Source organism: Octopus sinensis, linkage group LG28 (assembly GCF_006345805.1).
Source record: "Octopus sinensis linkage group LG28, ASM634580v1, whole genome shotgun sequence".
Classification (NCBI taxonomy): domain Eukaryota; kingdom Metazoa; phylum Mollusca; class Cephalopoda; order Octopoda; family Octopodidae; genus Octopus; species Octopus sinensis.
In genome coordinates, this window is record NC_043024.1 from 3,246,512 (window position 1) to 3,271,779 (window position 25,268).

The following is a 25,268-nucleotide window of genomic DNA, read 5'->3' on the forward strand; positions in this document are numbered from 1 at the left end:
CCTCTGCATAGTTATTTGTTTTATTGTTTACTTTCTAAAACAGTAAGGGGAGAGGGTTGCTAGCACATCACCCTCTACCCACATTTTTCCCATCCACATCTTTACCATATGGGGCCCCAACAAAATCTGATAATAGGTATAGATGTGAATCTATCTAATTACTTGTCTCCTTCTAAAAATCAGGTATAACTTGGCGATCGGTCAACTTAACAGCACTGTTCTCCGACTTGAGTTTACTTGGTAGTGTGTTTGTTAACTTGGCAACAAGGTCAAGGTGAGCTCTGATTGGATGTTTGCAAATGAGTTCATTACTGGGGTCTGGAACTTGTGGAAAAAAATTTCACGGTCGGCCTAGGGCCATATTAAAAGACACTTGCCCAAGATGTCATGCAGGAGTAGGGAGCCATGAACCAGATGGTTACAAAGCAAACCTTTTATCCTCTCAGCCTGCGCCTAAATATTAAAATCTGTTGTGTTCAGTTTTTGTGGGACATTCTGATGTAATGCTTTTAAGAAGGGTACTAGAAATTGTTTGAGTCATTAGAGGGTTGGATACAATGCTTCATGACATCTGTTTTAAGTCTCTGTGATCTGATTTCAAATCTCATCAAGGTCAGCATTGTCTTTCATCTTTAGAGGGTTATTAAAAAGAAAGTTTTAATCCAGGATAATGGATTAGTGGGACTATAAAAATAATTTTGAGGAGTTGGGGAGTTGATTACATTGACCCCCAATTCATGACTGGTATTTTAGTCTGTTGATTCCAAAAGGATGAAGGGTAATGTTGACCTTGGTAGAATTTGAAATCAGAACTAAAACCTGAAGAAATGCAACTAGATATTTGTCCAGCAGACAAATGGTTCTGCTGGCTTGCTGCTTTATGTAGCTTTGTATATTTTAAGTCTTCACCAAATGTAAATCCTGTTCATATAACTTTGGTCCTTACTCAAGATTGTAGTGGCACAAGCAGTCAGTGCCATATTGGATGAGATCTCGCAGCAGCCATTGCCATCTCCGAGACTGCAGCAGGACCTCGCCTACATCCATTTGCCATGCACGAGATCACAACGAGGCTCATGATGGAAACTATATAAAGGGAAAACCCAATTCAAATCTCTCTCTTTTTGGCACCACCTCACAGCAGCATTGGCTGAACACCACCACTGGCTGAGGCTTTCTGCCTGTCTATCTCCAGAGGCAATGCGCCCACACTAACGGAGCTTAACAGCTAAAGATGGTAGCTGAGAGCAGCACACTACACCTTTCCTGTAAATAAACCAGTTGTAAATAACGTTTGTACTTGAAGTCTTCTCTCTTCGCCTGCCGAAAGCCTGAACAACATGAAGAACAAAAAGACAATGGAAGGAGACAATATTCTTTCTCTGTTCTTTTCGCTTTATCTTCTTTCAATTTCTGCTCTCTTAAAATAACATTTTTTATGGCTACAACTGTTTACAAAAATAGGGATTAATGTATAATTTCTTTCTATGTTCATAATTTTTTGTTTACAATATTGGGAAAAATATGCCACAAACAAAAAGATGTAATCTCTCCAAGGAGGATTGTAGAAAACAGAAAGCAAGAGTCTGAAGAGAGAAGCTAGATTAGATTCTCTCAACATCAGCAAATGCATGTTGCAGCACTTAATGCTGGATCATTAAATCAATGTTTTAATTATTAGACAGAGGTCCAATAGAAAAGCTCTCAGAAACAAACTACGTACAAATTCAATCTTCACAACTCCTGAAGCTGTTTTCAGATATGATCCATCCCATTCTTTTAAAAATAAGAACTCTGTCCAAATTGGTGTGCTAAACACAAGTTGTCTTTTCTGTAGCGCTTTAAAATTTTCAAATGAAACAAATGATATGTGCTGCTCAGGCGAGCACTACCAGCTCCTTCTCAAACTCTTATGGATCTTCTAGAAGGCATTTCCATCCAGTCAAAGGATTTTCTGAACAATATCAGACAATACATCTCTGCAAATGACATCGTTTGGTGCATCTAAGAAGATAGACAAACATGAATTTACGACAACGTCAAAGTTCAAGGGCAAATCTATCACCTCATTGGTTCCCTGTTACCCATTATAACAACCACAGTTCCTCCAAATTTACTTTATGAGTGATGTAGCACACCAAACCTGAAGGAGGTGTCAACACTTCAGATGATGGGTTGTATTACACACAGTGCTGACTGCTGCAAAAGGGAGTATATCCACTGACAGCTTCTCGGTGCATTCAAAATCACATAACCCCCACAGGTTAGGGCCTGAAATACTCCAAACACACACATAGCATGTTGCTGAGTCGAATTAGTCCACCATTTACTCCACAAATGTTTGGTTGTGAATGCTGCACTTTCCCATATCACCTGTTTCAAAATAACTGTAATATATTATAACCAGACTATGCCATTTTAATCCTGAGCAATACCAGGTATCTCAGCTAGTATATATATATTTCGTTTTTGGATTTGGTTTGCAAGATTCTTTATGTGAGTTCACATGTTAAAGCATTATTCTATTGTGTCTGGGGAGAGTCATTTTCTTTTTGTGCCTTATAATTTAACATACTCACCAGTAAAATTTCCACTTATTTCTTATTTTTATTTTCCGTTGCACCTGTACGGGTAATGTTGATTTGATGCAGGGAGTGAGTTTATGTCTACACAAAAATTTGATCACTATAAATAAATCTTCTTTGTGGTTGTTTGATAAGAAATTGTCGAACCTTCATATATTGCCTAATGACAGGAGAGTCCATCATAGTTCAGTTTAAAATGTATATATTACCCTACTGATAGAAGTAGCCATGAAGATCCTTCTACAAGAACCAGCTCTGCCCAGCCCTTCATAGTAATTCCTTCATCCCTTAACATTAAGCTGACCCTGCTCACCTCTCGTATGCTTTGTAGTTCTATACGATGCCTGGTGACCCCTGCCCATGCTGTAAAGTGGTTGGTGTTACGAAGGGCATCCAGATATAAAAACCATGCCAGACATTGGATATCAATGCAGTCCTTGGACACATTAAATCTGGTCAACCAATGCTGGCATGGAATTTTGATGATGATATATGTGTGTGTGTGTATATATATATATATATATATATATATATACACACACACACACACACACATATATCAGTGGCGTGCGGCGACTCTGAGGTTGGGCATGCAATGAATTTCTCCCCCCCCCCACCAATTTTTCAGTAAAAAAATTTTCGGATTCCTACGATTTACATATGGGAGATTATGAATATGCAATCATCCCCGTATGACCTAGAATAAGCAGGGAATAAAAAATGGCTCTGTAGAGATTAACCTGAAATTGTCTCGTGAATTTCTTGTTGCTTCGCAAATTAGGTAAATTCGGTGTTGGGCTCCCACCATTTATAATTAATTATTTTCCATTGAAGTCTCTTTTCGAAAAACTATTTCTCAAAATATCATTTATAACACACATTTCACTCTTTTCGTAAAAGGCTGCTCTTATATAAGAACCCACGTGGAAGCGTGTGCGTAAATTGTAAGTCAATTTCAACAAAACGGGAAAATAACCTTAGTTAAATTAATTTAAGATTAATTAGCTACTTCTGAAATAAGAAATATAATATAGATTATATTTTTGTTTTCAGAACGCTCCAAAAATATAATAGTGCAAACAGATGTTTTGGATAACAAAATTCAAACTTACCGCCAGGCTATTCCAACATTTCAGTTGGCTAACTCAAGAATTATGGGACTACTCTTGTTTTACGAGTCAAAAGTGGAACCAGGTCAGCAACAATTCTACACTAACAAAGAGACAGAGAGTGTCTGTCATGTGGGGGGTGGGGTTCTCAAAGCATGACTTCTCAAAGCAGAAGTACGAGTCAGTGAGAGAGCAGAAGGGGAGACAAAATATTTCAAAAACAACAGGAGGGATTTTCTTTGAAACAAAGTAACTATTTTATCTAATTTTCACAGTGCATGCAGCGCATACCTTGCATACCTGAGAGTGCATGCCCCTGATATATATATATATATAGGCGCAGGAGTGGCTGTGTGGTAAGTAGCTTGCTAACCAACCACATGGTTCCGGGTTCAGTCCCACTGCGTGGCATCTTGGGCAAGTGTCTTCTGCTATAGCCCCGGGCCGACCAATACCTTGTGAGTGGATTTGGTAGACGGAAACTGAAAGAAGCCTGTCGTATATATGTATATATATGTATGTGTGTGTGTGTTTGTATTTGTCGCCCTAGCATTGCTTGACCACCGATGCTGGTGTGTTTACGTCCCCGTCACTTAGCGGTTCGGCAAAAGAGACCGATAGAATAAGTACTGGGCTTACAAAGAATAAGTCCCGGGGTCGATTTGCTCGACTAAAGGTGGTGCTCCAGCATGGCCGCAGTCAAATGACTGAAACAAGTAAAAGAGTAAAAGAGTAAAGAGATATATTTATTTCGTTTTTGGATTTGGTTTGTAAGATTCTTTATGTGAGTTTGTGTGTTGAAGCACTCTCTGTTGTATCTGAGGAGAGTCATTTTCTTTTTGTGCCTTATAATTTTACTGGTGACTGTGTTAAATTATAAGGCACAAAAAGAAAATGACTCTCCCCAGACACAACAGTATATATATATATCTATCTATATATATATATATATACGGTAGGCTTCTTTCAGTTTCTGTATACCAAATTCACTGACAAGGCTATTAGTGGAAGTTATTAGTAGAAGTCGCTTGTTGAAGGTGCCACACAGTGGATCTAACCCAGGGCCATGTGGTTGGGAAACAAGGTTCTTACCACTCAATCACTCCTGCAGCATATATACCAGCATGCTGCCTAGCGGTTTGAATGACCAAATCACAAGTTATCACTTAAACACTAGGATGAAGGTGGACAAATGAACAAAAACTAAGAACACAATCTTAATAACAAAAATAATAAAAAATTGAAAGCCATACATTCTCATATTACCTGTAATTTCAAACTATGGGAAATACTCTTTGTTCTCATCAGTGAGCAATGCTGATCCATGGTTATAGAATTTATTCATCTCAACCAATGTGTATGTTATTGAAACGAGGTTCTTAGTTTTTGTTCATTTGCTCACTTTCACCCGTATGTGTAAATGATAACTTGTGGTTTGGTCATTCTAACCACTAGGTAGCATGCTGGTGCTACTTGCTTGTACCTTAAATTATTAATTGATAATTCATACCATTATAGGTTTTTTACACATGCTAAACCGCTGATATTATTATAAATAATATCCTCATATATATTTGTGCATATATATATATAGGGAAAAATACAAAATGGAACAAGAATGCAAAACATCCAGACAGTTAGGTGATACAAAAAAGGGACAACAAAACATCCAGATAGATGATTCAAAGAAAACAAGGACAGGTCATTCGGAGTTTTCTTTCTTCAGTCGAGTTCCAGATTATCTTTGCAATTTCGGCTGGTTATACTCAAGATTGCTCCAATCTGGCCAGCCCCAAGAAAAAACTAAGCTAAGAGCATTAGATTCCTTGGAAGAAAGCAGCGAATGTATACGAAAACAAGGACAGGAAAAAAAAATGGACAATGTTACACAAATACAATAAAAATAATAACAGGACATAACAAGAGGTGTCTTTCGACTAAGGACAAATGAAATTAAGCTGGTGTGTGTAGAAATGAAGCCTTACAGCAGGGATACTAGATTTCACAGACAGAAGGAGAAATATTGATGTTGCATGGACAACGGCCAGACCAAGAAAGATGCACACATATATTTATGCACACACACACACACATATACACATACACAAGCATACAGGCATGCACACATATGTACACACATATGTATATATAACACACACGCACATATATATACACATAGTCATTCATACACACACACACACTCACACACTCATATATATGCACACACACACACACACACATTTGGTGAACTAATGCACATTCCTGACACTCCGTCAGTTACTACAAAGAGGGTTCCAGTTAATCTGATCAATGGAACAGCTTGCTCGTGAAATTAACGTGCAAGTGGCTGAGCACTCCACAGACACATGTACCCTTAATGTAGTTCTTGGGGAGATTCAGTGTGACACAGAGTGTGACAAGGCTGGCCCTTTGAAATACAGGTACAACAGAAACAGGAAGAAAGAGTGAGAGAAAGTTGCAGTAAAAGAGTACAGCAGGGTTTACCACCATCCCCTGCCGGAGCCTCGTGGAGCTTTAGGTGTTTTTGCTCAATGAACACTCACAACGCCTGGTCTGGGTATTGCAATCGCAATCCTTTGATTGTGAGTCCACTGCCCTCACCACTAGGCCATTGCACCTCCACTCCGTACACACACACATGTATATACATATATATATATATATAATATATATATATATATTATATATATATATATATATATACATACACATCCATTTATATGTTTATATATATATATACACACATAAATTTTTATACACACACACACACAGACATGCGCATCAAACATATGCACACACACACACACATTGCAGCTATCTATTCATCTGACTGTCTCTGTTTGAAAGTTATATATATTGTGTGTGTGTGTGTGTGTAAGGTATACAACAGTATATATACCACACCCACTTGTACAGTTAGTCTCTATGGAAACTGGGCTACTAGAGGCAGGAAGAAGTGACCTATATTGACCTTTTACTAATGACCTGCAATCTCTAATGTAGAGCAGATAAAAAACAAAGCTCTCCAGTACTGTGAAGGCCTCTGACACACACACACACACATGGACGCATAAATGGGAGATATATCAGCATCACCACCATTATCATCATCATCATCATCGTTATCACCATCATCATCACCACCACCACCCCCACCACCACCACCACCACCATCACCATCATCATTATCATCATCATCATCATCATCATCATCATCATCATCATCATCATCATCATCATCATAGTTTTCATTGTCATCATCCTGTTGTTGTATTGTCATCATCATTATCAGACAGTTCTTCTCTGCTGGCATGGGTGGAGGGGAATTCACAGCATCTTGCCACTCCTCACAGTCCTCCTTCTTCATCAATTGGGTCACACAACTGGGTTGCACTACAGTTTGTCAGCTGGGACTAGACTCACGAGGAGTTACCTGGACTGGTTTTTGCCTCTCTTCATTCCTGATTTATGTGTGAAAGTACACACACACACACACACATGAATATGCATATATGTACATATATATGTGTGTATATGTATATATATGTATATATATATATATATATATATATATATATATATATCTTGCAAACTAAATCCCAAAATGAAATATATATATATATATGTACATATATATATATCATCATCATCATCATCATCATCATCATTGTTTAACGTCCGCTTTCCATGCTAGCATGGATTGGACGGTTCAACTGGGGTCTGGGGAGCCCGAAGGCTGCACCAGGCCAGTCAGATCTGGCAGTGTTTCTAACGCCAACCACTCCGAGAGTGTATGTATATATATATGTATGTATATATATATGTGTATGTATGTATATATATACACACAAGCGTATGCATATATACACACAAGCGTATGCATATATGTACATATATATATATATATATTATATATATATATATATATATATATATATATATATATACATATATATATGTACATATATATATATTTCATTTTTAGATTTGGTTTGCAAAATTCTTTATGTGAGTTCGTGTGTTGAAGCATATTCTGTTGTGTCTGGGGAGAGTCATTTTCTTTTTGTACCTTATAATGTTTTTAAAATTTCCACTTATTTCTTCTTTTTATTTTCCTAAAATTTTCGTTGCATCTTGCAACCTTTTCAATAGCCCTGAAATAACAGACAGAGTCAAGACTACTGAAAAGGTTGCAAGATGCAGCGAGAATTTTAAGAGAATAAAAATAGGAAATAAGTGGAAATTTTACTGGTGAGTGTGTTAAAGAAAATGACTCTCCCCAGACACAACAGTGGTGGTGGTGGTGTTGGTGGTAATAGTGGTGAAAGTAATGATGACGGTGGTTGTGTTGCTACAGCTAGTGGTGGTGGTGGTGATGTTACTGCTGCTGCTGATGATGATGGTGCATGTTTCCATAGACAGAAAATGTCTACAGTCTAATCACGTCTTAGATGAGATTTGCACAATCCCCACCAACCACCACCAAACTGTTTTCAGAAAATAAATACACGTTATCTGTAGAATGGTCAAATTAATTGAAATGACACAAAAAACCTGAAATACTACCAATTTTATTTGGTGTTTTCAGCTGTCAACATACAAACAAACAAACTTTGCTTTTTATGAGGATAGAGATAAATAATGTATGTATATTATAGACATGTATGTATGGAAGCATGTCTTCATGTTTGTTCCCACTTGACACCTGGTGATGGTGTGTTTATGTTCCCTGTAGTTCAGCAAAAGACACCAATGGAATAGGTACCAGGTTTTACAAAAAATATGTACTGGGGTCGATTCATTTGTCTAAAGTTCTTCAAGGTGGTGCCCCAGCATGGCCACAGTCTAATGACTGAAACAAGTGAAAAAGATAATAAAAAAAAAACAAGATACAAAGCAAATATTTTATTTTACATTCCCACTTCTCACAAGATTACTTTCGGCACAGGTGTGACTTTGGTAAGAAGCTTGCTTCCCAACCTCATAGATCAGGGTTCAGCCCCACTGTGTGACACCTTCAGCAAGTGTCTTCTACTTATAGCCTTGGGCCAACCAAAGCCTTGTGAGTGGATTTGGTAGAAAGAAACTGAAAGAAGCCTGTCATATATATATATATATATATATATATATATATATATATGTAAATTAACAATAACCGGGGCAAAATTCAGAGAGCTTCTACCTCTGCTGGTGACAAAGGTAAACTGTATGACACATGTATGCAAACAGCCATGCTACATGGCAGTGAAACACGGGCCGTGACTGCTGAGGACATACGTAAGCTTGCAAGGAATGAAGCCAGTATGCCCCACTGGATGTGTAATGCCAGTGTGCATACACAACAGAGAATAAGTGCTCTGAGAGAAAAGTTAGACTTAAGAAGCATCAGATGTGGTGTGCAAGAGGGACAACTGTGCTGGTATGGTCATGTGTTGTGAATGAATGAGGACAGCTGTATGAAAAAGTGTCACACCCTTGCAGTTGAGGGAACCTGTGGAAGAGGTAGATCCAGGAAGACCTGGGATGAGGTGGTGAAGCATGACCTTCGAACATTAGGTCTCACGGAGGCAATGACAAATGACTGAGACCTTTGGAGATATGCTGTGCTTGAGAAGACCTGACAAGCCAAGTGAGACCATAACTGTGGCCTATGCCAGTGAGTGTAACCAGCCCACTTATGAATACCCCTCATTCATTGGACAATAAACTATACTTGCAAAGTTAAGCTAGTGAAATTGTTGTCATGGCCGATGACAGTACCACATGATTGGCATCCATGCCAGTGGAATGTTAAAAGCACCATTCGAGTGTGATCATTGCCAGTGTCGCCTGACTGGCTCCTGTGCCAGTGACACATAGAAAAACACCATTCAAGCATTGTTGTTGCCAGTGCCAGATCAGATTGAAGCCTGGTGCAGCCTTTTGGCTTGCCAGTCCCCATTCAAACTGTCCAACCCATGCCAACATGGAAAGCGGACGTTAAACAACAACAATGATGATGATGATGTATGTATATGTATATATTTATGTGTTTATGTGTTTGTGTCTGTTTGTCCCCGCCACCACCACCACCATCACTTGACAACCAATAGAATAAGTCCTGGCGTGGATTTCTTCGATTAAAACTCTTTAAGGCTGTGCTCCAGCATGGCTGCAGTCAAATGACTGAAACGTGTAAAAGAATGAAAGAATAATTCCCATATTTATTTGCATTATTTATTTATCTTTCCCCCATTCCTTTTCACCTGCCTCACGTATAAATCTCGAAATTTCTCTGACCCTGGCCTACAAAGACATTCTTGTTATGTTAAAAAAAATCCTCTTGAACCACTTTGCTTTAACATACCTATACTACTTACCAACATATTTACATATGCATCATCATCATCATCATCATCATCACTGCCGCCATCACCACCACCACTGTTACCTCCATCATCACCATCATCGTCACAGTCGTCATTGTTGTTGTCTTCATTGTCATTTAACATCTTTTTTTTTTCAAGCTGGCATTGGATAAATGACTCGACAAGAACAGACACATACATACATACATACATACATAAATATATATATATATATACACACACACACTTACATACAACCATACACACACCAGCTCATACATATATACAGTATATACATATACACACATGCATACATGTACACAGTATACACATAAGTACACATATATAATATGTATACATACACAGACCAACACACATACACCAACACACACACACACACACACACGCCAACACACACATACACACACACACACGCCAACACACACATACACTTACCAACACACACACACATACACACCCACTCACAGACACTTTTCAGTATTGATTAGCCGTCACAAACAAGCCCTCACCCCATATTCCACATTCCACACCCCGCATAATATCTGCCACCCTCACCACACACTCTCCGCTCTATTCTCTTCAATTACGATTAAGGTTCAACTTAAGATGACCTCTAGGAGTCATATGCAAATTACAATCCTAAATTATTTTGACTATTCTTGACATCTATATACATACACATTACATGTGTATGTGTGTGCGTGTATATATATACATATATCATCATCATTTTAATATCCACTTTTCCATGTTTGCATGGATCAGATGGAGTTTATTGAGGTTGAATGCCCTTCCTGTGGACAACCCCCACCTGTTTCCAAGCAAGATAATATTTCCCCATTGCCAGGCATGTTCTCACAGTATACTGGAAACAATTTACACCACTTGTATAACAGTGACGCTCATTTACAACTATCACATAATGTCAAGACAAGAAGATACAATATACACAAATACACATGCACACACACACACACACTTATATACACAAGATTCTTTTAGTTTCCGTCTGCCAAAATCCTTCACAAGATGACATACAGTGGAGCTAAAGCTGAACCCATGATGTCATTAGGAAGCAATCTTCTTTACACAGCCATATCTGGTTTTATAATTCCTATCAAGTTACATATAATCTCTAAGATATGAAACAGAAAGGACCAGCCAATCCATAGGAAGTTGTGTGAAGACTGATCCCAACTCTCTCTCTTTCTCTCCTTGTCACCAAATATGTCAAATGTTATTAACTAATTTGTTGAAAATGCTGGTTGCCTTATGAATATCCCAGGCCTTTTGTCCTTTGCAGTTTCTATTGTCTTTTGTTGTATTCCATAATCCATTATCAATATTGTACTAGAATGTCCCAGAACTTAATTAACTCTTATTCATTTATGTCATTAATTGACCATTCCACATTATGTGTGGCAGATTTAATCATCACTTGGTTTAACAACCCTTGGTTGCCTTTAGCAGAGACCACTCTGTTATCACCCTATTTAATATCACCATATGGCCCTTGGGGTCACCCTGTTGTCACCCAGTGTCATGGCCCTACCTGGTCCTTGGCTACCTTTAGCAGAGTCCATTCTGTTGTCACCCATTTTAATATCACCATTTACTCTTTCGGTACTTTTAGTAGCATTGCCCAGTCTGTTGTAAGTATTCAGGTTGAGTCTTCTGTCTTGGTTCTTCTGGCTCTAAACCAGTCAATTTCTTTATTAACCATGAGGTTCAGAAAAAGAGGGGACAATACGAGGACATACAAAACAAACATTGGGGTCAGGGTATCGAATGAGACGAAACGTATGAATAAACAAACAATTAAAATAAATACAATTAAATGAGAATGAGTGATTAACAAAAAATGAAGCGGAGGACACGGTCGACCCCACAAACCACATACTCACACTGAAGGCTTTGCTTTCTCCTTTTTATATTCTCATTTAAACAGGTTCTTTCACTCGCAACATACTTCATAAACATACTTTTCATTAACATATTTTTATGAAACACTTTGCGACAGGCATTTCTTCTCTAGCCTTATTTTCCGTTTCATGGGGAAAACGAAAAAGTCGATTAGCTCGAGACTGGAGATGAACATGCCTGATGCAATTCCTTTCACTCTCATCTTCCATACTACCTCTTTCGCAGCAGCAACTACCGAGAGAAAACAGGCTCGCTCCTTTCTATTCAGGGAGGTCGGCAGAATGATCTTAGAGATTCGCTCGACAGTTGTACTCTTCTCGAATGCGACAGCAGGTGTTCAACACAAGCCCAGAGCTCAGTCATCTTGAGGCATTGCACAATCGTGTGCAGGACAGTTTCACTGTCCTGCTCGTATCTTGCACAAACCGGCGAAGACACTCACCCATGTCTAAAGACCTTATCTCGGTCATGGACAAACTGTAGCCCTTGGGACTTTTTAAATAGCATGCCTAACAAAAAAAAAAAACAGTCTCCTTCAATTTTTTTTTATTAGTGCAGCCCTTCTGATGATAAGCCATGGCTCATCATCTGATGATGAATCATGATTCATGTGGCCCACTTCTCAAAATAGATTTTCCATGCTTGCTATAATTCATTATCTACATCCTTTCCTTATTTAAAATATTAGGATGTAATTTGAGGGGGAATTAGCTACTATTTCTCACTCATCAAACAACCTAATAAGACCACCTTCTTTGTATGATAATACCCTCCTTGTTATAATTACAAACCAGTAATTAACTTATATGATTGCTGCCCAACCCTAACGCGACCACATGGAAAAGAACACACAAATAAAAGTAAATAAATGGGCCAAATGTTATTGCATATTTAAAACAAAATATTAACCAATGATATTTTGATCAAATCAACCATTTTATACATCCTTCAATTGTTTAAACATTACAATATTGCTTTCTGTGGTGTCCTCATACGCAAGCACACAATATCCTTCCTCAATGCTCAATGCCTCCTTGTTGCTTTAGCCCCCCCTTTCCTCATGCCCTGAACCAACATGACATGATCCAATGTCTGATGGTCTTCCTCTCTCTGTCTCCGTCTCTCTCTTTCTCTGTCTCTCTCTCTCTCTCCTCTCCCTCTCACTTCATCTCTATCTCCTTGTCTCCAATTAGAAATCTATTTATGGAGCTCTTGCAGGGTGTATGTGCTTCTGTGTATACTTGTGTAAATGTGTGTGTGAATGTGTGTGTGAATGTGTGTGTGAATGTGTGTGTGAATGTGTGTGTGTGTGGCAGGGATATATACATAAATGTATGTATATATACATGTGTGTGTATGTGCATATAGGTTGATATTTAGCTATATAAATATGTATATATATGTGTGTGTGTGTGTGTACCTGTATATGCATGTAAATATATATTGTGCATGTGTGTATATATATATATATATATATATATATATATATATACACACACACATATACATGTGTGTATGTATATATATATATGTGTATGTATATATATACACACACACACATACAACTATATCATCTATACACAAATTTATGCATATTTATTCACAGATATTTTCTTTCTACTTCACTTTCTACTCTCTCTCTCTCTCTCTCTTCTCACACACACACACACAAAACAAACTATCCCTTTTTTTCATTTTGTTGGTCAAAGCAAAACGTCCAGTTCGTTAGGAAACACTAAGTAAATTAAACATATTGTTCCTCATTAACATTAAATTCTCATTAAATTCTGGCCTCCTTCAGTCATACGATCAGACCTAACAAAATATATATCAAACCTACCTACTTATAAGCCAATCGCCAGAGAAATTCTGATTCCCTCTTAACTTTTGTATAAATATTGGTTAAATATTCTTGCTTAGAAGTGTTGCGTGGTCTGTGAGTTAATGTTTGATTTTCTTTGCTGGGATTCTGGATTTTTTTCATTCATTCACACAACACATGTGATATATATTTGTGTGTGTATATATATTTGTGTTTATAACCGAGGTTATGTATGTATATACATATGTGTCTATGTATATGTGTATGGATATGTGTGTCTATGTATCTGTACATACGTATCAAAATAGATGAACATCAATGGAATTTGTATCTTTGTGGTACCAGTGCCGGTGGGACACAAGAATACCATCCGAACGTGGGCGTAGCCAGTACCGCACCGACTGGCCTCCAATGCTGTGGGCACGTAACAATCACCACCCAATCGTGGCCGATCGCCAGCCAAATCTGGCTCCTGTGTCGGTGGCACATAAAAAGACACCATCCGAGCGTGGTCGTCTGCCCTCCTTGTCTGGCACCTGTGTCGGTGGCACATAAAAACACCATCCGAGCGTGGCCGTTCGCCAGCCTCGTCTGGCACCTGTGTCAGTGGCACATAAAAACACCATCCGAGCGTGGTCGTCTGCTAGCCTTGTCTGGCACCTGTGTCGGTGGCACATAAAAACACCATCCGAGCGTGGCCGTTCGCCAGCCTCGTCTGGCACCTGTGTCGGTGGCACATAAAAACACCATCCGAGCGTGGTCGTCTGCTAGCCTTGTCTGGCACCTGTGTCGGTGGCACATAAAAACACCATCCGAGCGTGGCCGTTCGCCAGCCTCATCTGGCACCTGTGTCGGTGGCACATAAAAACACCATCCGAGCGTGGTCGTCTGCCAGCCTTGTCTGGCACCTGTGTCGGTGGCACATAAAAACAACATCCAAGCGTGGTCGTTCGCCAGCCTCGTCTGGCACCTGTGTCGGTGGCACATAAAAACACCATCCGAGCGTGGCCGTTCGCCAGCCTCGTCTGGCACCTGTGTCGGTGGCACATAAAAACACCATCCGAGCGTGGTCGTCTGCCAGCCTTGTCTGGCACCTGTGTCGGTGGCACATAAAAACACCATCCGAGCGTGGTCGTTCGCCATCCTCGTCTGGCACCTGTGTCGGTGGCACATAAAAAAAAAAAAACACCATCCGAGCGTGGTCGTCTGCCAGCCTTGTCTGGCACCTGTGTCGGTGGCACATAAAAACACCATCCGAGCGTGGCTGTTCGCCAGCCTCGTCTGGCACCTGTGTCGGTGGCACATAAAAACACCATCCGAGCGTGGTCGTCTGCCAGCCTTGTCTGGCACCTGTGTCGGTGGCACATAAAAACACCATCCGAGCGTGGCCGTTCGCCAGCCTCGTCTGGCACCTGTGTCGGTGGTACATAAAAAACACCATCCGAGCGTGGTCGTCTGCTAGCCTTGTCTGGCACCTGTGTCGGTGGCACATAAAAACACCATCCGAGCGTGGCCGTTCGCCAGCCTCGTCTGGCACCTGTGTCGGTGGCACATAAAAACACCATCCGAGCGTGGTCGTCTGCCAGCCTTGTCTGGCACCTGTGTCGGTGGCACATAAAAACACCATCCGAGCGTGGTCGTTCGCCAGCCTCGTCTGGCACCTGTGTCGGTGGCACATAAAAAAAAAAAAAACACCATCCGAGCGTGGCCGTTCGCCAGCCTCATCTGGCACCTGTGTCGGTGGCACATAAAAACACCATCCGAGCGTGTTCGTCTGCCAGCCTTGTCTGGCACCTGTGTCGGTGGCACATAAAAACACCATCCGAGCGTGGCTGTTCGCCAGCCTCGTCTGGCACCTGTGTCGGTGGCACATAAAAACACCATCCGAGCGTGGTCGTCTGCCAGCCTTGTCTGGCACCTGTGTCGGTGGCACATAAAAACACCATCCGAGCGTGGCCGTTCGCCAGCCTCGTCTGGCACCTGTGTCGGTGGCACATAAAAACACCATCCGAGCGTGGTCGTCTGCTAGCCTTGTCTGGCACCTGTGTCGGTGGCACATAAAAACACCATCCGAGCGTGGCCGTTCGCCAGCCTCGTCTGGCACCTGTGTCGGTGGCACATAAAAACCACCATCCGAGCGTGGTCGTCTGCCAGCCTTGTCTGGCACCTGTGTCGGTGGCACATAAAAACACCATCCGAGCGTGGTCGTTCGCCAGCCTCGTCTGGCACCTGTGTCGGTGGCACATAAAAAAAAAAAAACACCATCCGAGCGTGGTCGTCTGCCAGCCTTGTCTGGCACCTGTGTCGGTGACACATAAAAACACCATCCGAGCGTGGCTGTTCGCCAGCCTCGTCTGGCACCTGTGTCGGTGGCACATAAAATCACCCACTACACTCTCGGAGTGGTTGGCGTTAGGAAGGGCATCCAGCTGTAGAAACACTGCCAGATCTGACTGGCCTGGTGCAGCCTTCGGGCTCCCCAGACACCAGTTGAACCGTCCAACCCATGCTAGCATGGAAAGCAGACGTTAAATGATGATGATGATGATATATATATATATTTATTTATGTTTATATATATATTCCAAGAGAGTTAGGGGTAGTGAATTCGACCAACTAAGGGATAATATCTATCCAATATACTGCTGGTAGAATACCCAATTATTAATACACAAGTGTTTTCTTTATTGCATTGCAATTGCATTACCGAGTGTACTAAATGTGTGAGGGTAAAGAGTTATTTTACCATTAATTTATAGAGCAATAAAGAAATGGAGGGGATCAATAGGTGGTAGTCATCAACTTTTAGACAGTATATTATGTTAACTTATATATTTATTTACTAAAATGACAATTACAAGAATATACATTCATGTATAACATATTATGCTTTACATATAAAATATATTAATATATAACGATACCAGTAATTATTAAAATATAACATACAGGAATATAAAGGAATATAAATTGGGAAATTCCTGTATGTTATATTTTAATAATTACTGGTAACTTTATATATTAATATATTTTATATGTAAAGCATATGTTATACATGTATGTATATTCTTGTAATTGTCATTTTAGTAAATAAATAAATAAATAGACATAATATAATGTCTAAAAGTTGATGAATACCACCTATTGATCCCATCCATTTTCTTATTGCTCTCTCTCTCTCTCTCTCTCTCTATATATATATATAATATATATATATATATATATATATATATATATATATATATATATATAAACACAGACATACACACACAGCACATATTATTAACATACACAAATATTCCATATTGTGACTAAACACCCAACCACAAAACATATTTCTTAAATTGTCAGTCTGCTCTTGTAATATATTTGAATGGCTGTGAAGAGAACGATTTTAAAGGGTAGCCAATGCCTGGCTGTTTACCTCAATAGCAGGAGTGAGGTGTTTAATCCTTGCCCACATGAAAGGAAGTACATCCTATCGTACCTGTGTGCCCCAACAGGACTGCAACCACAGGTCCCCAGCCTTGACCTTCCACTAATGCTCTCAGACCTGACAAAGAGTTTGACCAAAGCACACACCAATGCATCCATGCACACAGACGCACACCCCTATAATGTGGAGACCCCACAAAATAGACTGTTTCCCACCCCCACCCCCAACATATACCCCTTCACACACATTTTACCCCCACACATATATATACATCCCCATGACCTTATCCTTTCCAGAAAGGAAACAGACCAATGAACACAGTTTTATATACCTACACCCCCAGAAAAAATTATGCATCTGATACCACTACACATATCACATTTTCCATTCTGACATTCCTGCATTGCTCAGCTTCAGTAACTCCATTGCCCTCACATGTCTTGGAGCCCTTGTGGACTGTTGCACATTCCTCTCTTGTATCCCATGTTGTCTGCTCCCACTCTTTATAATTGATGTTGAAGGCATTCAGTGAAGCTTTCAATGTGTCTCTGTATAGTATTTCGTTTGGCCTCTCCACTATGGTGGAGTTTGCTGTAGAACATTTTCTTTGAGATCCAAAACAATTTCTGACATATAAACTCCAAGACCTGCCCAGCACAGTGCATCAGTATTGTATGGATACCAGGAAGTTTGGCATGAGAGAGATCCTCTCTATCAAGAATCTTGTCTTGTCATTAAATGCAAATAATTCTTCCGAAGCAGGTGGTATGGGAGAGATTGAACTTCCTTGTATGTTATTGATAAGTGGTCCACACTTCACAGCCACTTAAGGCAGCACTGGCCTTGGTGAATCTGATATTCTATTCATCATCAATGATGACAGTTAGAGCGTGCATGTTTCCCTGGTTGGTGAACTTGTCCACCACATTCAGCCATCATTCATTGATGAAGAAGTTGGGTCCAGTGTATGTCTTTCCTGGAACAAGTTTTAATCATCATTGAGAACTCAGCAACAATGAACCATTGTCTGTAGGAGTTGGCAAGTTATTTTCTTATAATCATCATCATATCTTCCTCTGCCTCTTTCTCCCCTCCTTCTCCTCATATCATTAAGTATTAATTATGTTGTGCTGATAAGTATATTTTATTTTTAATCTTTTTTTATTCTGTTTTCTTGCAGAGTGAAATAACAGCAACAACTCCAGCAATAACACCAATGAAAACCTGAAATCAAACTGATACAAATCAATCACTCACCCACTCAATCGATCAATCAATTAATCAGTCAGTCAATAAACTAGTTAATCAATCAATACATCAATTAATCAATCAGTTAATCAACCATAAAATTCAATGGAATCAAACAATGACAACTGGTCAGAAAAATTATCAGAAACCATTCAGAGGATCCGTAAATATGTGATATTCGTTCTCACATATGTGGCTTACTGTATCACACGATACATCGTGTTGTTATTCCAGCGGATATCATGGGGCATCATGGGAGTAGAGTACATTCGCAGGGACGCTCGCCGGGGACTCCAATATAAGCAGAGTGCACATGTCCAAGATATAATTTGGAGAAGGAAGTTGTATGATATCAGCATAGCACATCCAGTGAATTTCATTACGGTCCATAATGGTTTCAAACACCCGACATATGTCTTGAAACAGAAGGTGACACTCTATTGTCTCACTAAACATGAAGCTGTATTTGTTGAGACGACAGAAAATGTCGACATATACAACTCAGATGTAATCCCAGCATTTCATAATGCTCAGTTTAAACATGCTCAAAAGATTATTACCATGCCATTAGCTTCTTTCCATAAAATGGCTTCTGATCTTGGTGATCCACGCATGCCCATCATCTGGATTTCTCGAACGTGGCGCTGTGGTTCAGCAATCATGCGACAGATGTTTGAAAGTATACCTGGTACAATGGTAATTGGTGAGCCAGATGCTTTAACAAGTTTAAGCAACCTGGAACGAGATCAAATCATTTCAAAGTCAGAATATAAGCAGCTTCTAGAAAGTACCATTCGAATTCTTTGTAAACCAAATGAACGAGCTAAGATGGTGTGTATCAAGACCAGACCATGTTGCTTCCGAATGGTGCCTGACATCTATTCCACACAGCCATCCATTAGACATATATTTATGTACCGAAACAGCCTAAAGACAGTCACATCCGTTCTAGGAACCACACTGAATTCTAACATTCTCTTCCAAATTGTTCGTTTTATTGTTGACAACAACAGCCTCTCCAAAATACTGCCGTGTGTGCGCCGTAAGATGTATGACATGTTTGGTCATTTAAACAAAAGTGACAAAACATTGAAAGATACTGCACCAAACTTCAGCTCTGTTGGAATCATCATTGCTGGTTGGGCTTCGAGTGTTTCAAAATGTGAGGAACTTCGTACATACAACATACCAATTCTACCAGTTATTTTTGAAGACCTCATTAAATATCCACGTAAAACTTGTGAGCTTCTCTTTGAATATTTCCATATTCCTGAAGAAAATGTAACTTTGGCAGTTGATGGTTTTCGAAAGGACACAAGACGAGCATCAACAATTCTTGCCAGGTTACCATTAAAGAATGAAACAAGAAGGAATATTGAACCAGAAAAACGAGCTGAGGCTGATGCTATTTTAAAGAAATATTCTTTACCAAAATTAGGGGAACGTTATGAAATTCCAGGATTTTTAAGTATTGATTGAGTTCTTTCAAATATTTTAACTAGTCCTTATTCAATTTAGTTTAAAACTGCCAACAGTTCTATTATTATTATTATTATTATTATTATTATTATTATTATTATTATTATTAAGGTGGTGGTAAGCTGGCAGAACCATTAACATGCTGGACAAAATGCTTAGTAACATTTTGCCTGTCTTTACATTCTGAGTTAAAATCCTGCCAAGGTTGACTTTGTCTTTCATCCATTTAGGGTAACTAAAATAATTACCAGCCGAACACTAGGGTCAATGTAATTGACTAACCCCCACCCAGCAAATTTTAGGCCTTGTACCTATAGTAGAAAAGATTATTATTATTATTAGTAGTAGTAGTAGTGGTAGTAGTATTAGCTGGCAGATTCTTTAAAGTGTCAGAAAAAGCACTTTGTGGTATTTGTTCTGGCTTTTTACATTTCTGGTTCAAATCCTGCTGAGGTCAACATTACCTGTCATCCCTCCATGGTCAATAAAATAGATATACCATTGAAGAACTAGAGTCAATTCCATTCCTCCCTCTCACCTCAGACTTCTTGTGATGTGCCTAGATCAGAAACCATTGTTGTTGTTGCTATTATTATTATTATTATTATTATTATTGTTGAGTGAGAGAGCAGTGCATATCATCAAAGTGACACTGGGGTAAAATATACAAAGTCCAGTATACTCATCTTGACTACCCATCTGATAAGGGTACACTAGGCACATGCATCACAACCATATGTGTGCGACATGGTGATCTCATATCAAGATAAACAGCACATAACCTTGCAGGTGGGGCCCAGTTAGAATTTTCTTCAGGTTGAGTAGCCCATCCTGCTCAAAAGGTCCCTGAATAAGGGTTACTTAAGGATGTTGAATGAAACACCCATGTTTCCAGAGGTGAATTATCCAAACCTCCAAGAATTCCTCACAACACATGGCTATGATGTTCCCCCACTACTTCTGCTCGTGATCAGAGATGCACATATCATCAGCCACTAAGGGACATGCTCAACTGGTTAAGGTCAAACAACTGGCAAGCAAATCTGTGGTATTGAGCAGAATATTTGCTGTAGCCCATCTTTTATACTAAGACAAAACAATGTACATGATATCATAGTAAGTGCTCTATAAATCAGTCACAAACCAGTACTTATTTACAATGGATAGACTTATTTGTATATCATGCATTAGTTAATAGCATGTTCAGACACTTACTGAATATTTAGATGTTCAAACTGTGTGTATTAGAAAATCTAAGATTAATTTAGTGCAGTTGCTTTGCAGTTTGTAACACCTACATGAAGAGACTAGCCATACGTATTCATTTTTATTTTTTATCTATTTATATTCTGCTGTTTTCAGTCATCAGACTGTGGTCATGCTGGGTCACTGCCTTGAAGAACTTTAGTCAAACTAATCAACCTCTGTACTTAATTTTTTTTGTAAGCCTGGTACTTATTCTATCGATCTCTTTTGCCAAACTGCTAAATTACGGAAATATAAACACACCAACACTGGCTGTTAAGTGGTGGTGGGACACACACACATACTCACACAAAATGAAGTTGATGATGATGATGGCCTTCTTTCAGTTTCCATTTAACAAATCCACTCTCAAGACTTTGGTCAGATCATGGCTGTAGTAGAAGGCACTTGCCCAAGGTGCCACACAGTGGAATTGAATCTGCAACTATGTCATTGGGAAGCAAACTTCTTACCACAGAGCCCTACTGAAGGCCCTTACTACAGCCAGTTCATGTCACCCTAAAGTTCACTCACAGCACTTGAGTCGATCTGAGGGTATGGTAAAAGGCACTTGCTCAATGTACTATGCAGTGGGTTGAACCCATGAACCCAGGGCCTTGTGATTGTGAAGCAAGCTTTTAAACCAACTAGCCTAAAAATAAAATGTGATTAAAACCATACAGTCATGGATGGAACACTTTTCCTGCTCACAGGTTTGTTCATGCAACAACAACAGACTACTATTGCTGGTGGTGGTGGTAGTAGTAGTAGTAGTAGTAGTAGGAGGAGGAGGAGGAGGAGGACATTAACCTTCTGAGGATCTGTTCCAATCTGAAATACAGACAAATGATTTTACTCATAACTTCATAGTCACTGTTGAGCCTCTTCACCAGAGATGAGGAATATGTGGCCCTCAAGCAGAGATTGGGGTACCAAGTGCCTTCTGAAGGGCTAAGTGTAGCCTTATGAAAAAAGTAAATACACTGAAAATAGACCAGATTGTATTTTTTCTGATTTAATTTTATTTAAAGTTTTTTTTTACAGTCAATTGTGAATTTTTGAAGAAAAATAACCCTTATTTTTTAAATACCATATTTGATGGCATAGAAGATGCATGTTTTCTGCCAAAATATGTCTAAAAATATCATCCTTGGTCCTATATGCGAAACTGAGCCTCCCATAAACTAATTTCGACCCTGACACTCACAACTATTGGCTAATTTTTTATCCTGTCTGTCCCTGCTACCTAACCTGATCAAATAATAATAATAGTATTTACTTAAACATTATTATTATACAATGATGCTTCCTGCTTATAGCTCAGATACTTTTGCTAGATTACTTCAAATATTACATATTTTAACCTTTTTGCTACCATTTTTCTGTTGAAATAACTTCTTTTGTTTCAATTAATTTTGAAAATAATGGAGAATTTAGTAAAATAACCATGTCATTATTAAGCTGGTGTTTGGAACATAAATGAACATGATTTTTGATGGAAAGTTTTATGAGATTTCTATAAAGCAGTGGTTCTCAGCCAGGATTCATATGGCCCCTGAGGGTCCATATAAGATTTTTTGGGGTTCATGCAACAAAATAGTAAATTGTATTCTAAGGACACCTTAAGTATTTTAAGGACACATGAAAAAACTTTGCTTTTGATGTATGTATTGGTGTGTATTGCAAGAAACAGTTTGGTTTTTATTAAGCAAAATAAGCATCTGCTTAGGGCAGTGGTTCTCAACCAGGGTCCATATAAGATTTTTGGGGGCCTATGTAACAAAATAGTAAATTGGGGATCCACAATAGTATTTTAAGGGCCCCTGAAGAAGTTTTGCTTTAGATTTATGTATTGGTATGTATTGCAAGAAACAGCTAGGTTTCTTTCTCTAACATTTTAGTTCAACATACACAAATTAATGTGCATAAAACAAAATATGAATTTTAAAAGAAATTTCTGAAAAACTAGTTTCAAATATCAAGTGGCTATGGGGGTTCACCAGAATAAAATAGTAGTTAAAGGGGTCCATAGACAAAAACAAAATGGTTGAGAACCCCTGCTTTAAAGCATGAAGTTTATATCATAAAACCAAAGGTGGAGTCAGGCTTGTTGGTATCAAAAGCATCAATGCACTAAAAACCAATTTTCTTCCTGAATGTGCACTGCTGAAATAGTAGTGCACCTAATAAACATGTGTCTTTTATGCCATCAAATGCAGTATTTATTTCTTTATCTTGCTTAAAGTAATTAAGATTATTTTGAAAACCAAAAAAAGAAAAAGAAAACCTTAAGAAATCTTTGGAAAAGTAAATTAAAAGAAGTTGGAGAAATTCTTCTGGAAATTTGCCTTCTTTTTTAATATTTTGTTATTGTTTAACAGAGTTGTTGCCAAAATATTGGATCAAATGTTATGTGTTAACTCTTTATGTTCTGAGTTCACATCTCACCACGGTCAATTTTGCCTTTTATTCTTTCAGGGTTCATTCATTTTCTCCACCCACTATTCTCATGAGGGTCATATGGTTTAGGCCCCTCCTTCATATGGTCCTATCAGAAGCAACAATCAAATTTATGGTACAGAGCCACAGAAACATGTTGAAGAGACAATGACTGTAACGCTTGGCTGGTAACGTTTGGCCTCCTCCACGAGAACATGCTCTTTACTTGTAAGGATTGTGACATTCTTATTTCCAATGACTAATGGTTGCTCCCATCTGGACCTGCTCTATGTGTCTTGGGACCCACATCATTTGTGCTCCCACCCCATGCCTTCCAGAATATGTTGCAGGTTTACAGCTGGTTGTATCAGCATTGAGTGGAGACTGTGATATATTTTTTGAGATGGACTTCTTTACCTAAGGTTCAAACAAGGCTGTAAGCTGGCAGAAATGTTAGCACAGTGGGCGAAATGCTTAGCGGTATTTCGTCTGTCTTTACATTCTGAGTTCAAATTCTGCCAAGGTTGACTTTGCCTTTCATCCTTTTGGGATAAATGAATTAAGTTGCATACTGGGATTGACCTAATTGACTGGCCATCTCCCCCAAAATTTTGGGCCTTGTGCCTAGAGTAGGAAAGAATATGTGTGACAGATGATGCAGTTCAGAATGTATGGATCAAGGGCACTGGATGTTCTGAGTTCAAATCCTGCTGAGGTAAACTTTGCCTTTTATTGCTTCAGAGTAAATAAAAAAAAAAGTACTGATCCAGGACAATAGGTTAGTAAAACTGTTCCAACATCAGATACGATGCTTTGCAGTATCTTTTCCAATGTTCTGATAGTAATGCCTGGTTGCCAAACCATATCAGATCTAAAACAGTGGCCTTTCCTTTGGACAATATTGATGTAATGGAGGGCAGGGAGCGAGCAGAAACATTAGCATGCCAGATGAAATGCTTATCAGTAATTCATCTGTCTTTACATTCTGAGTTCAAATTCTGGCGAAGTTGACTTTGCCTTTCATTCTTTTGGGGTCGATAATTAAGTACCAGTTGTATACTGGTGTCGATCTAATCAACTGGCCCCCTCCCCAAAAATTTTAGGCCTTGTGCCTAGAGTAGGAAAGAATATTGGTGTGATGGAGAAGAGGAGGCTTGTATGCATATGCAACTGTCAGTTTTCCACAAAACCTTTGTCCAAACCTTCCCATATATTTATTATTTTCTACTCTATGCATAAGGTCCGAAGTTTTTGGGGAGGGGGCCAGTTGATTAGATTGACCCCAGTACGAAACTAGTACTTAATTTATCGACCCCGAAAGTCAACCTCGGCAGAATTGGAACTCAGAACGTAAAGACAGATGAAATACCGATAAGTATTTCACCCAGCATGCTAACATTTCCGCCAGCTCACTGCCTTCTTCCCATATATTTATTGATACCAATAAATGTTTAATCTTGATGGACAGAGGTCCCAAGGAGGGGAATATTTAATCTATCAAAAATTATACTTTATAGAAGAAATAGGAATAGCAGTAGAAATGATGAGGGTTGTTTGTAATTCAACCTGTACAAGCAGTTAACTTCACTGTGG

At 39.1% G+C, this 25,268-nt stretch overlaps 1 protein-coding gene across 3 annotated transcripts in view; it reads left to right on the top strand.

The window, feature by feature from the left end:
• Nucleotides 1-20,185, top strand: part of LOC115225771 — a 95,597-nt gene extending 75,412 nt beyond the window's left edge. For all 3 annotated transcript variants that reach the window (XM_029796721.2, XM_036514612.1, XM_036514613.1), the window contains one exon: nt 18,445-20,185. In XM_029796721.2, the coding sequence (XP_029652581.1) occupies nt 18,618-19,991 (1,374 nt within the window). In that variant the 5' untranslated portion in view covers nt 18,445-18,617 and the 3' untranslated portion in view covers nt 19,992-20,185. The remainder of the gene's footprint in view (nt 1-18,444) is intronic.
• Nucleotides 20,186-25,268: the final 5,083 nt, after the last annotated feature.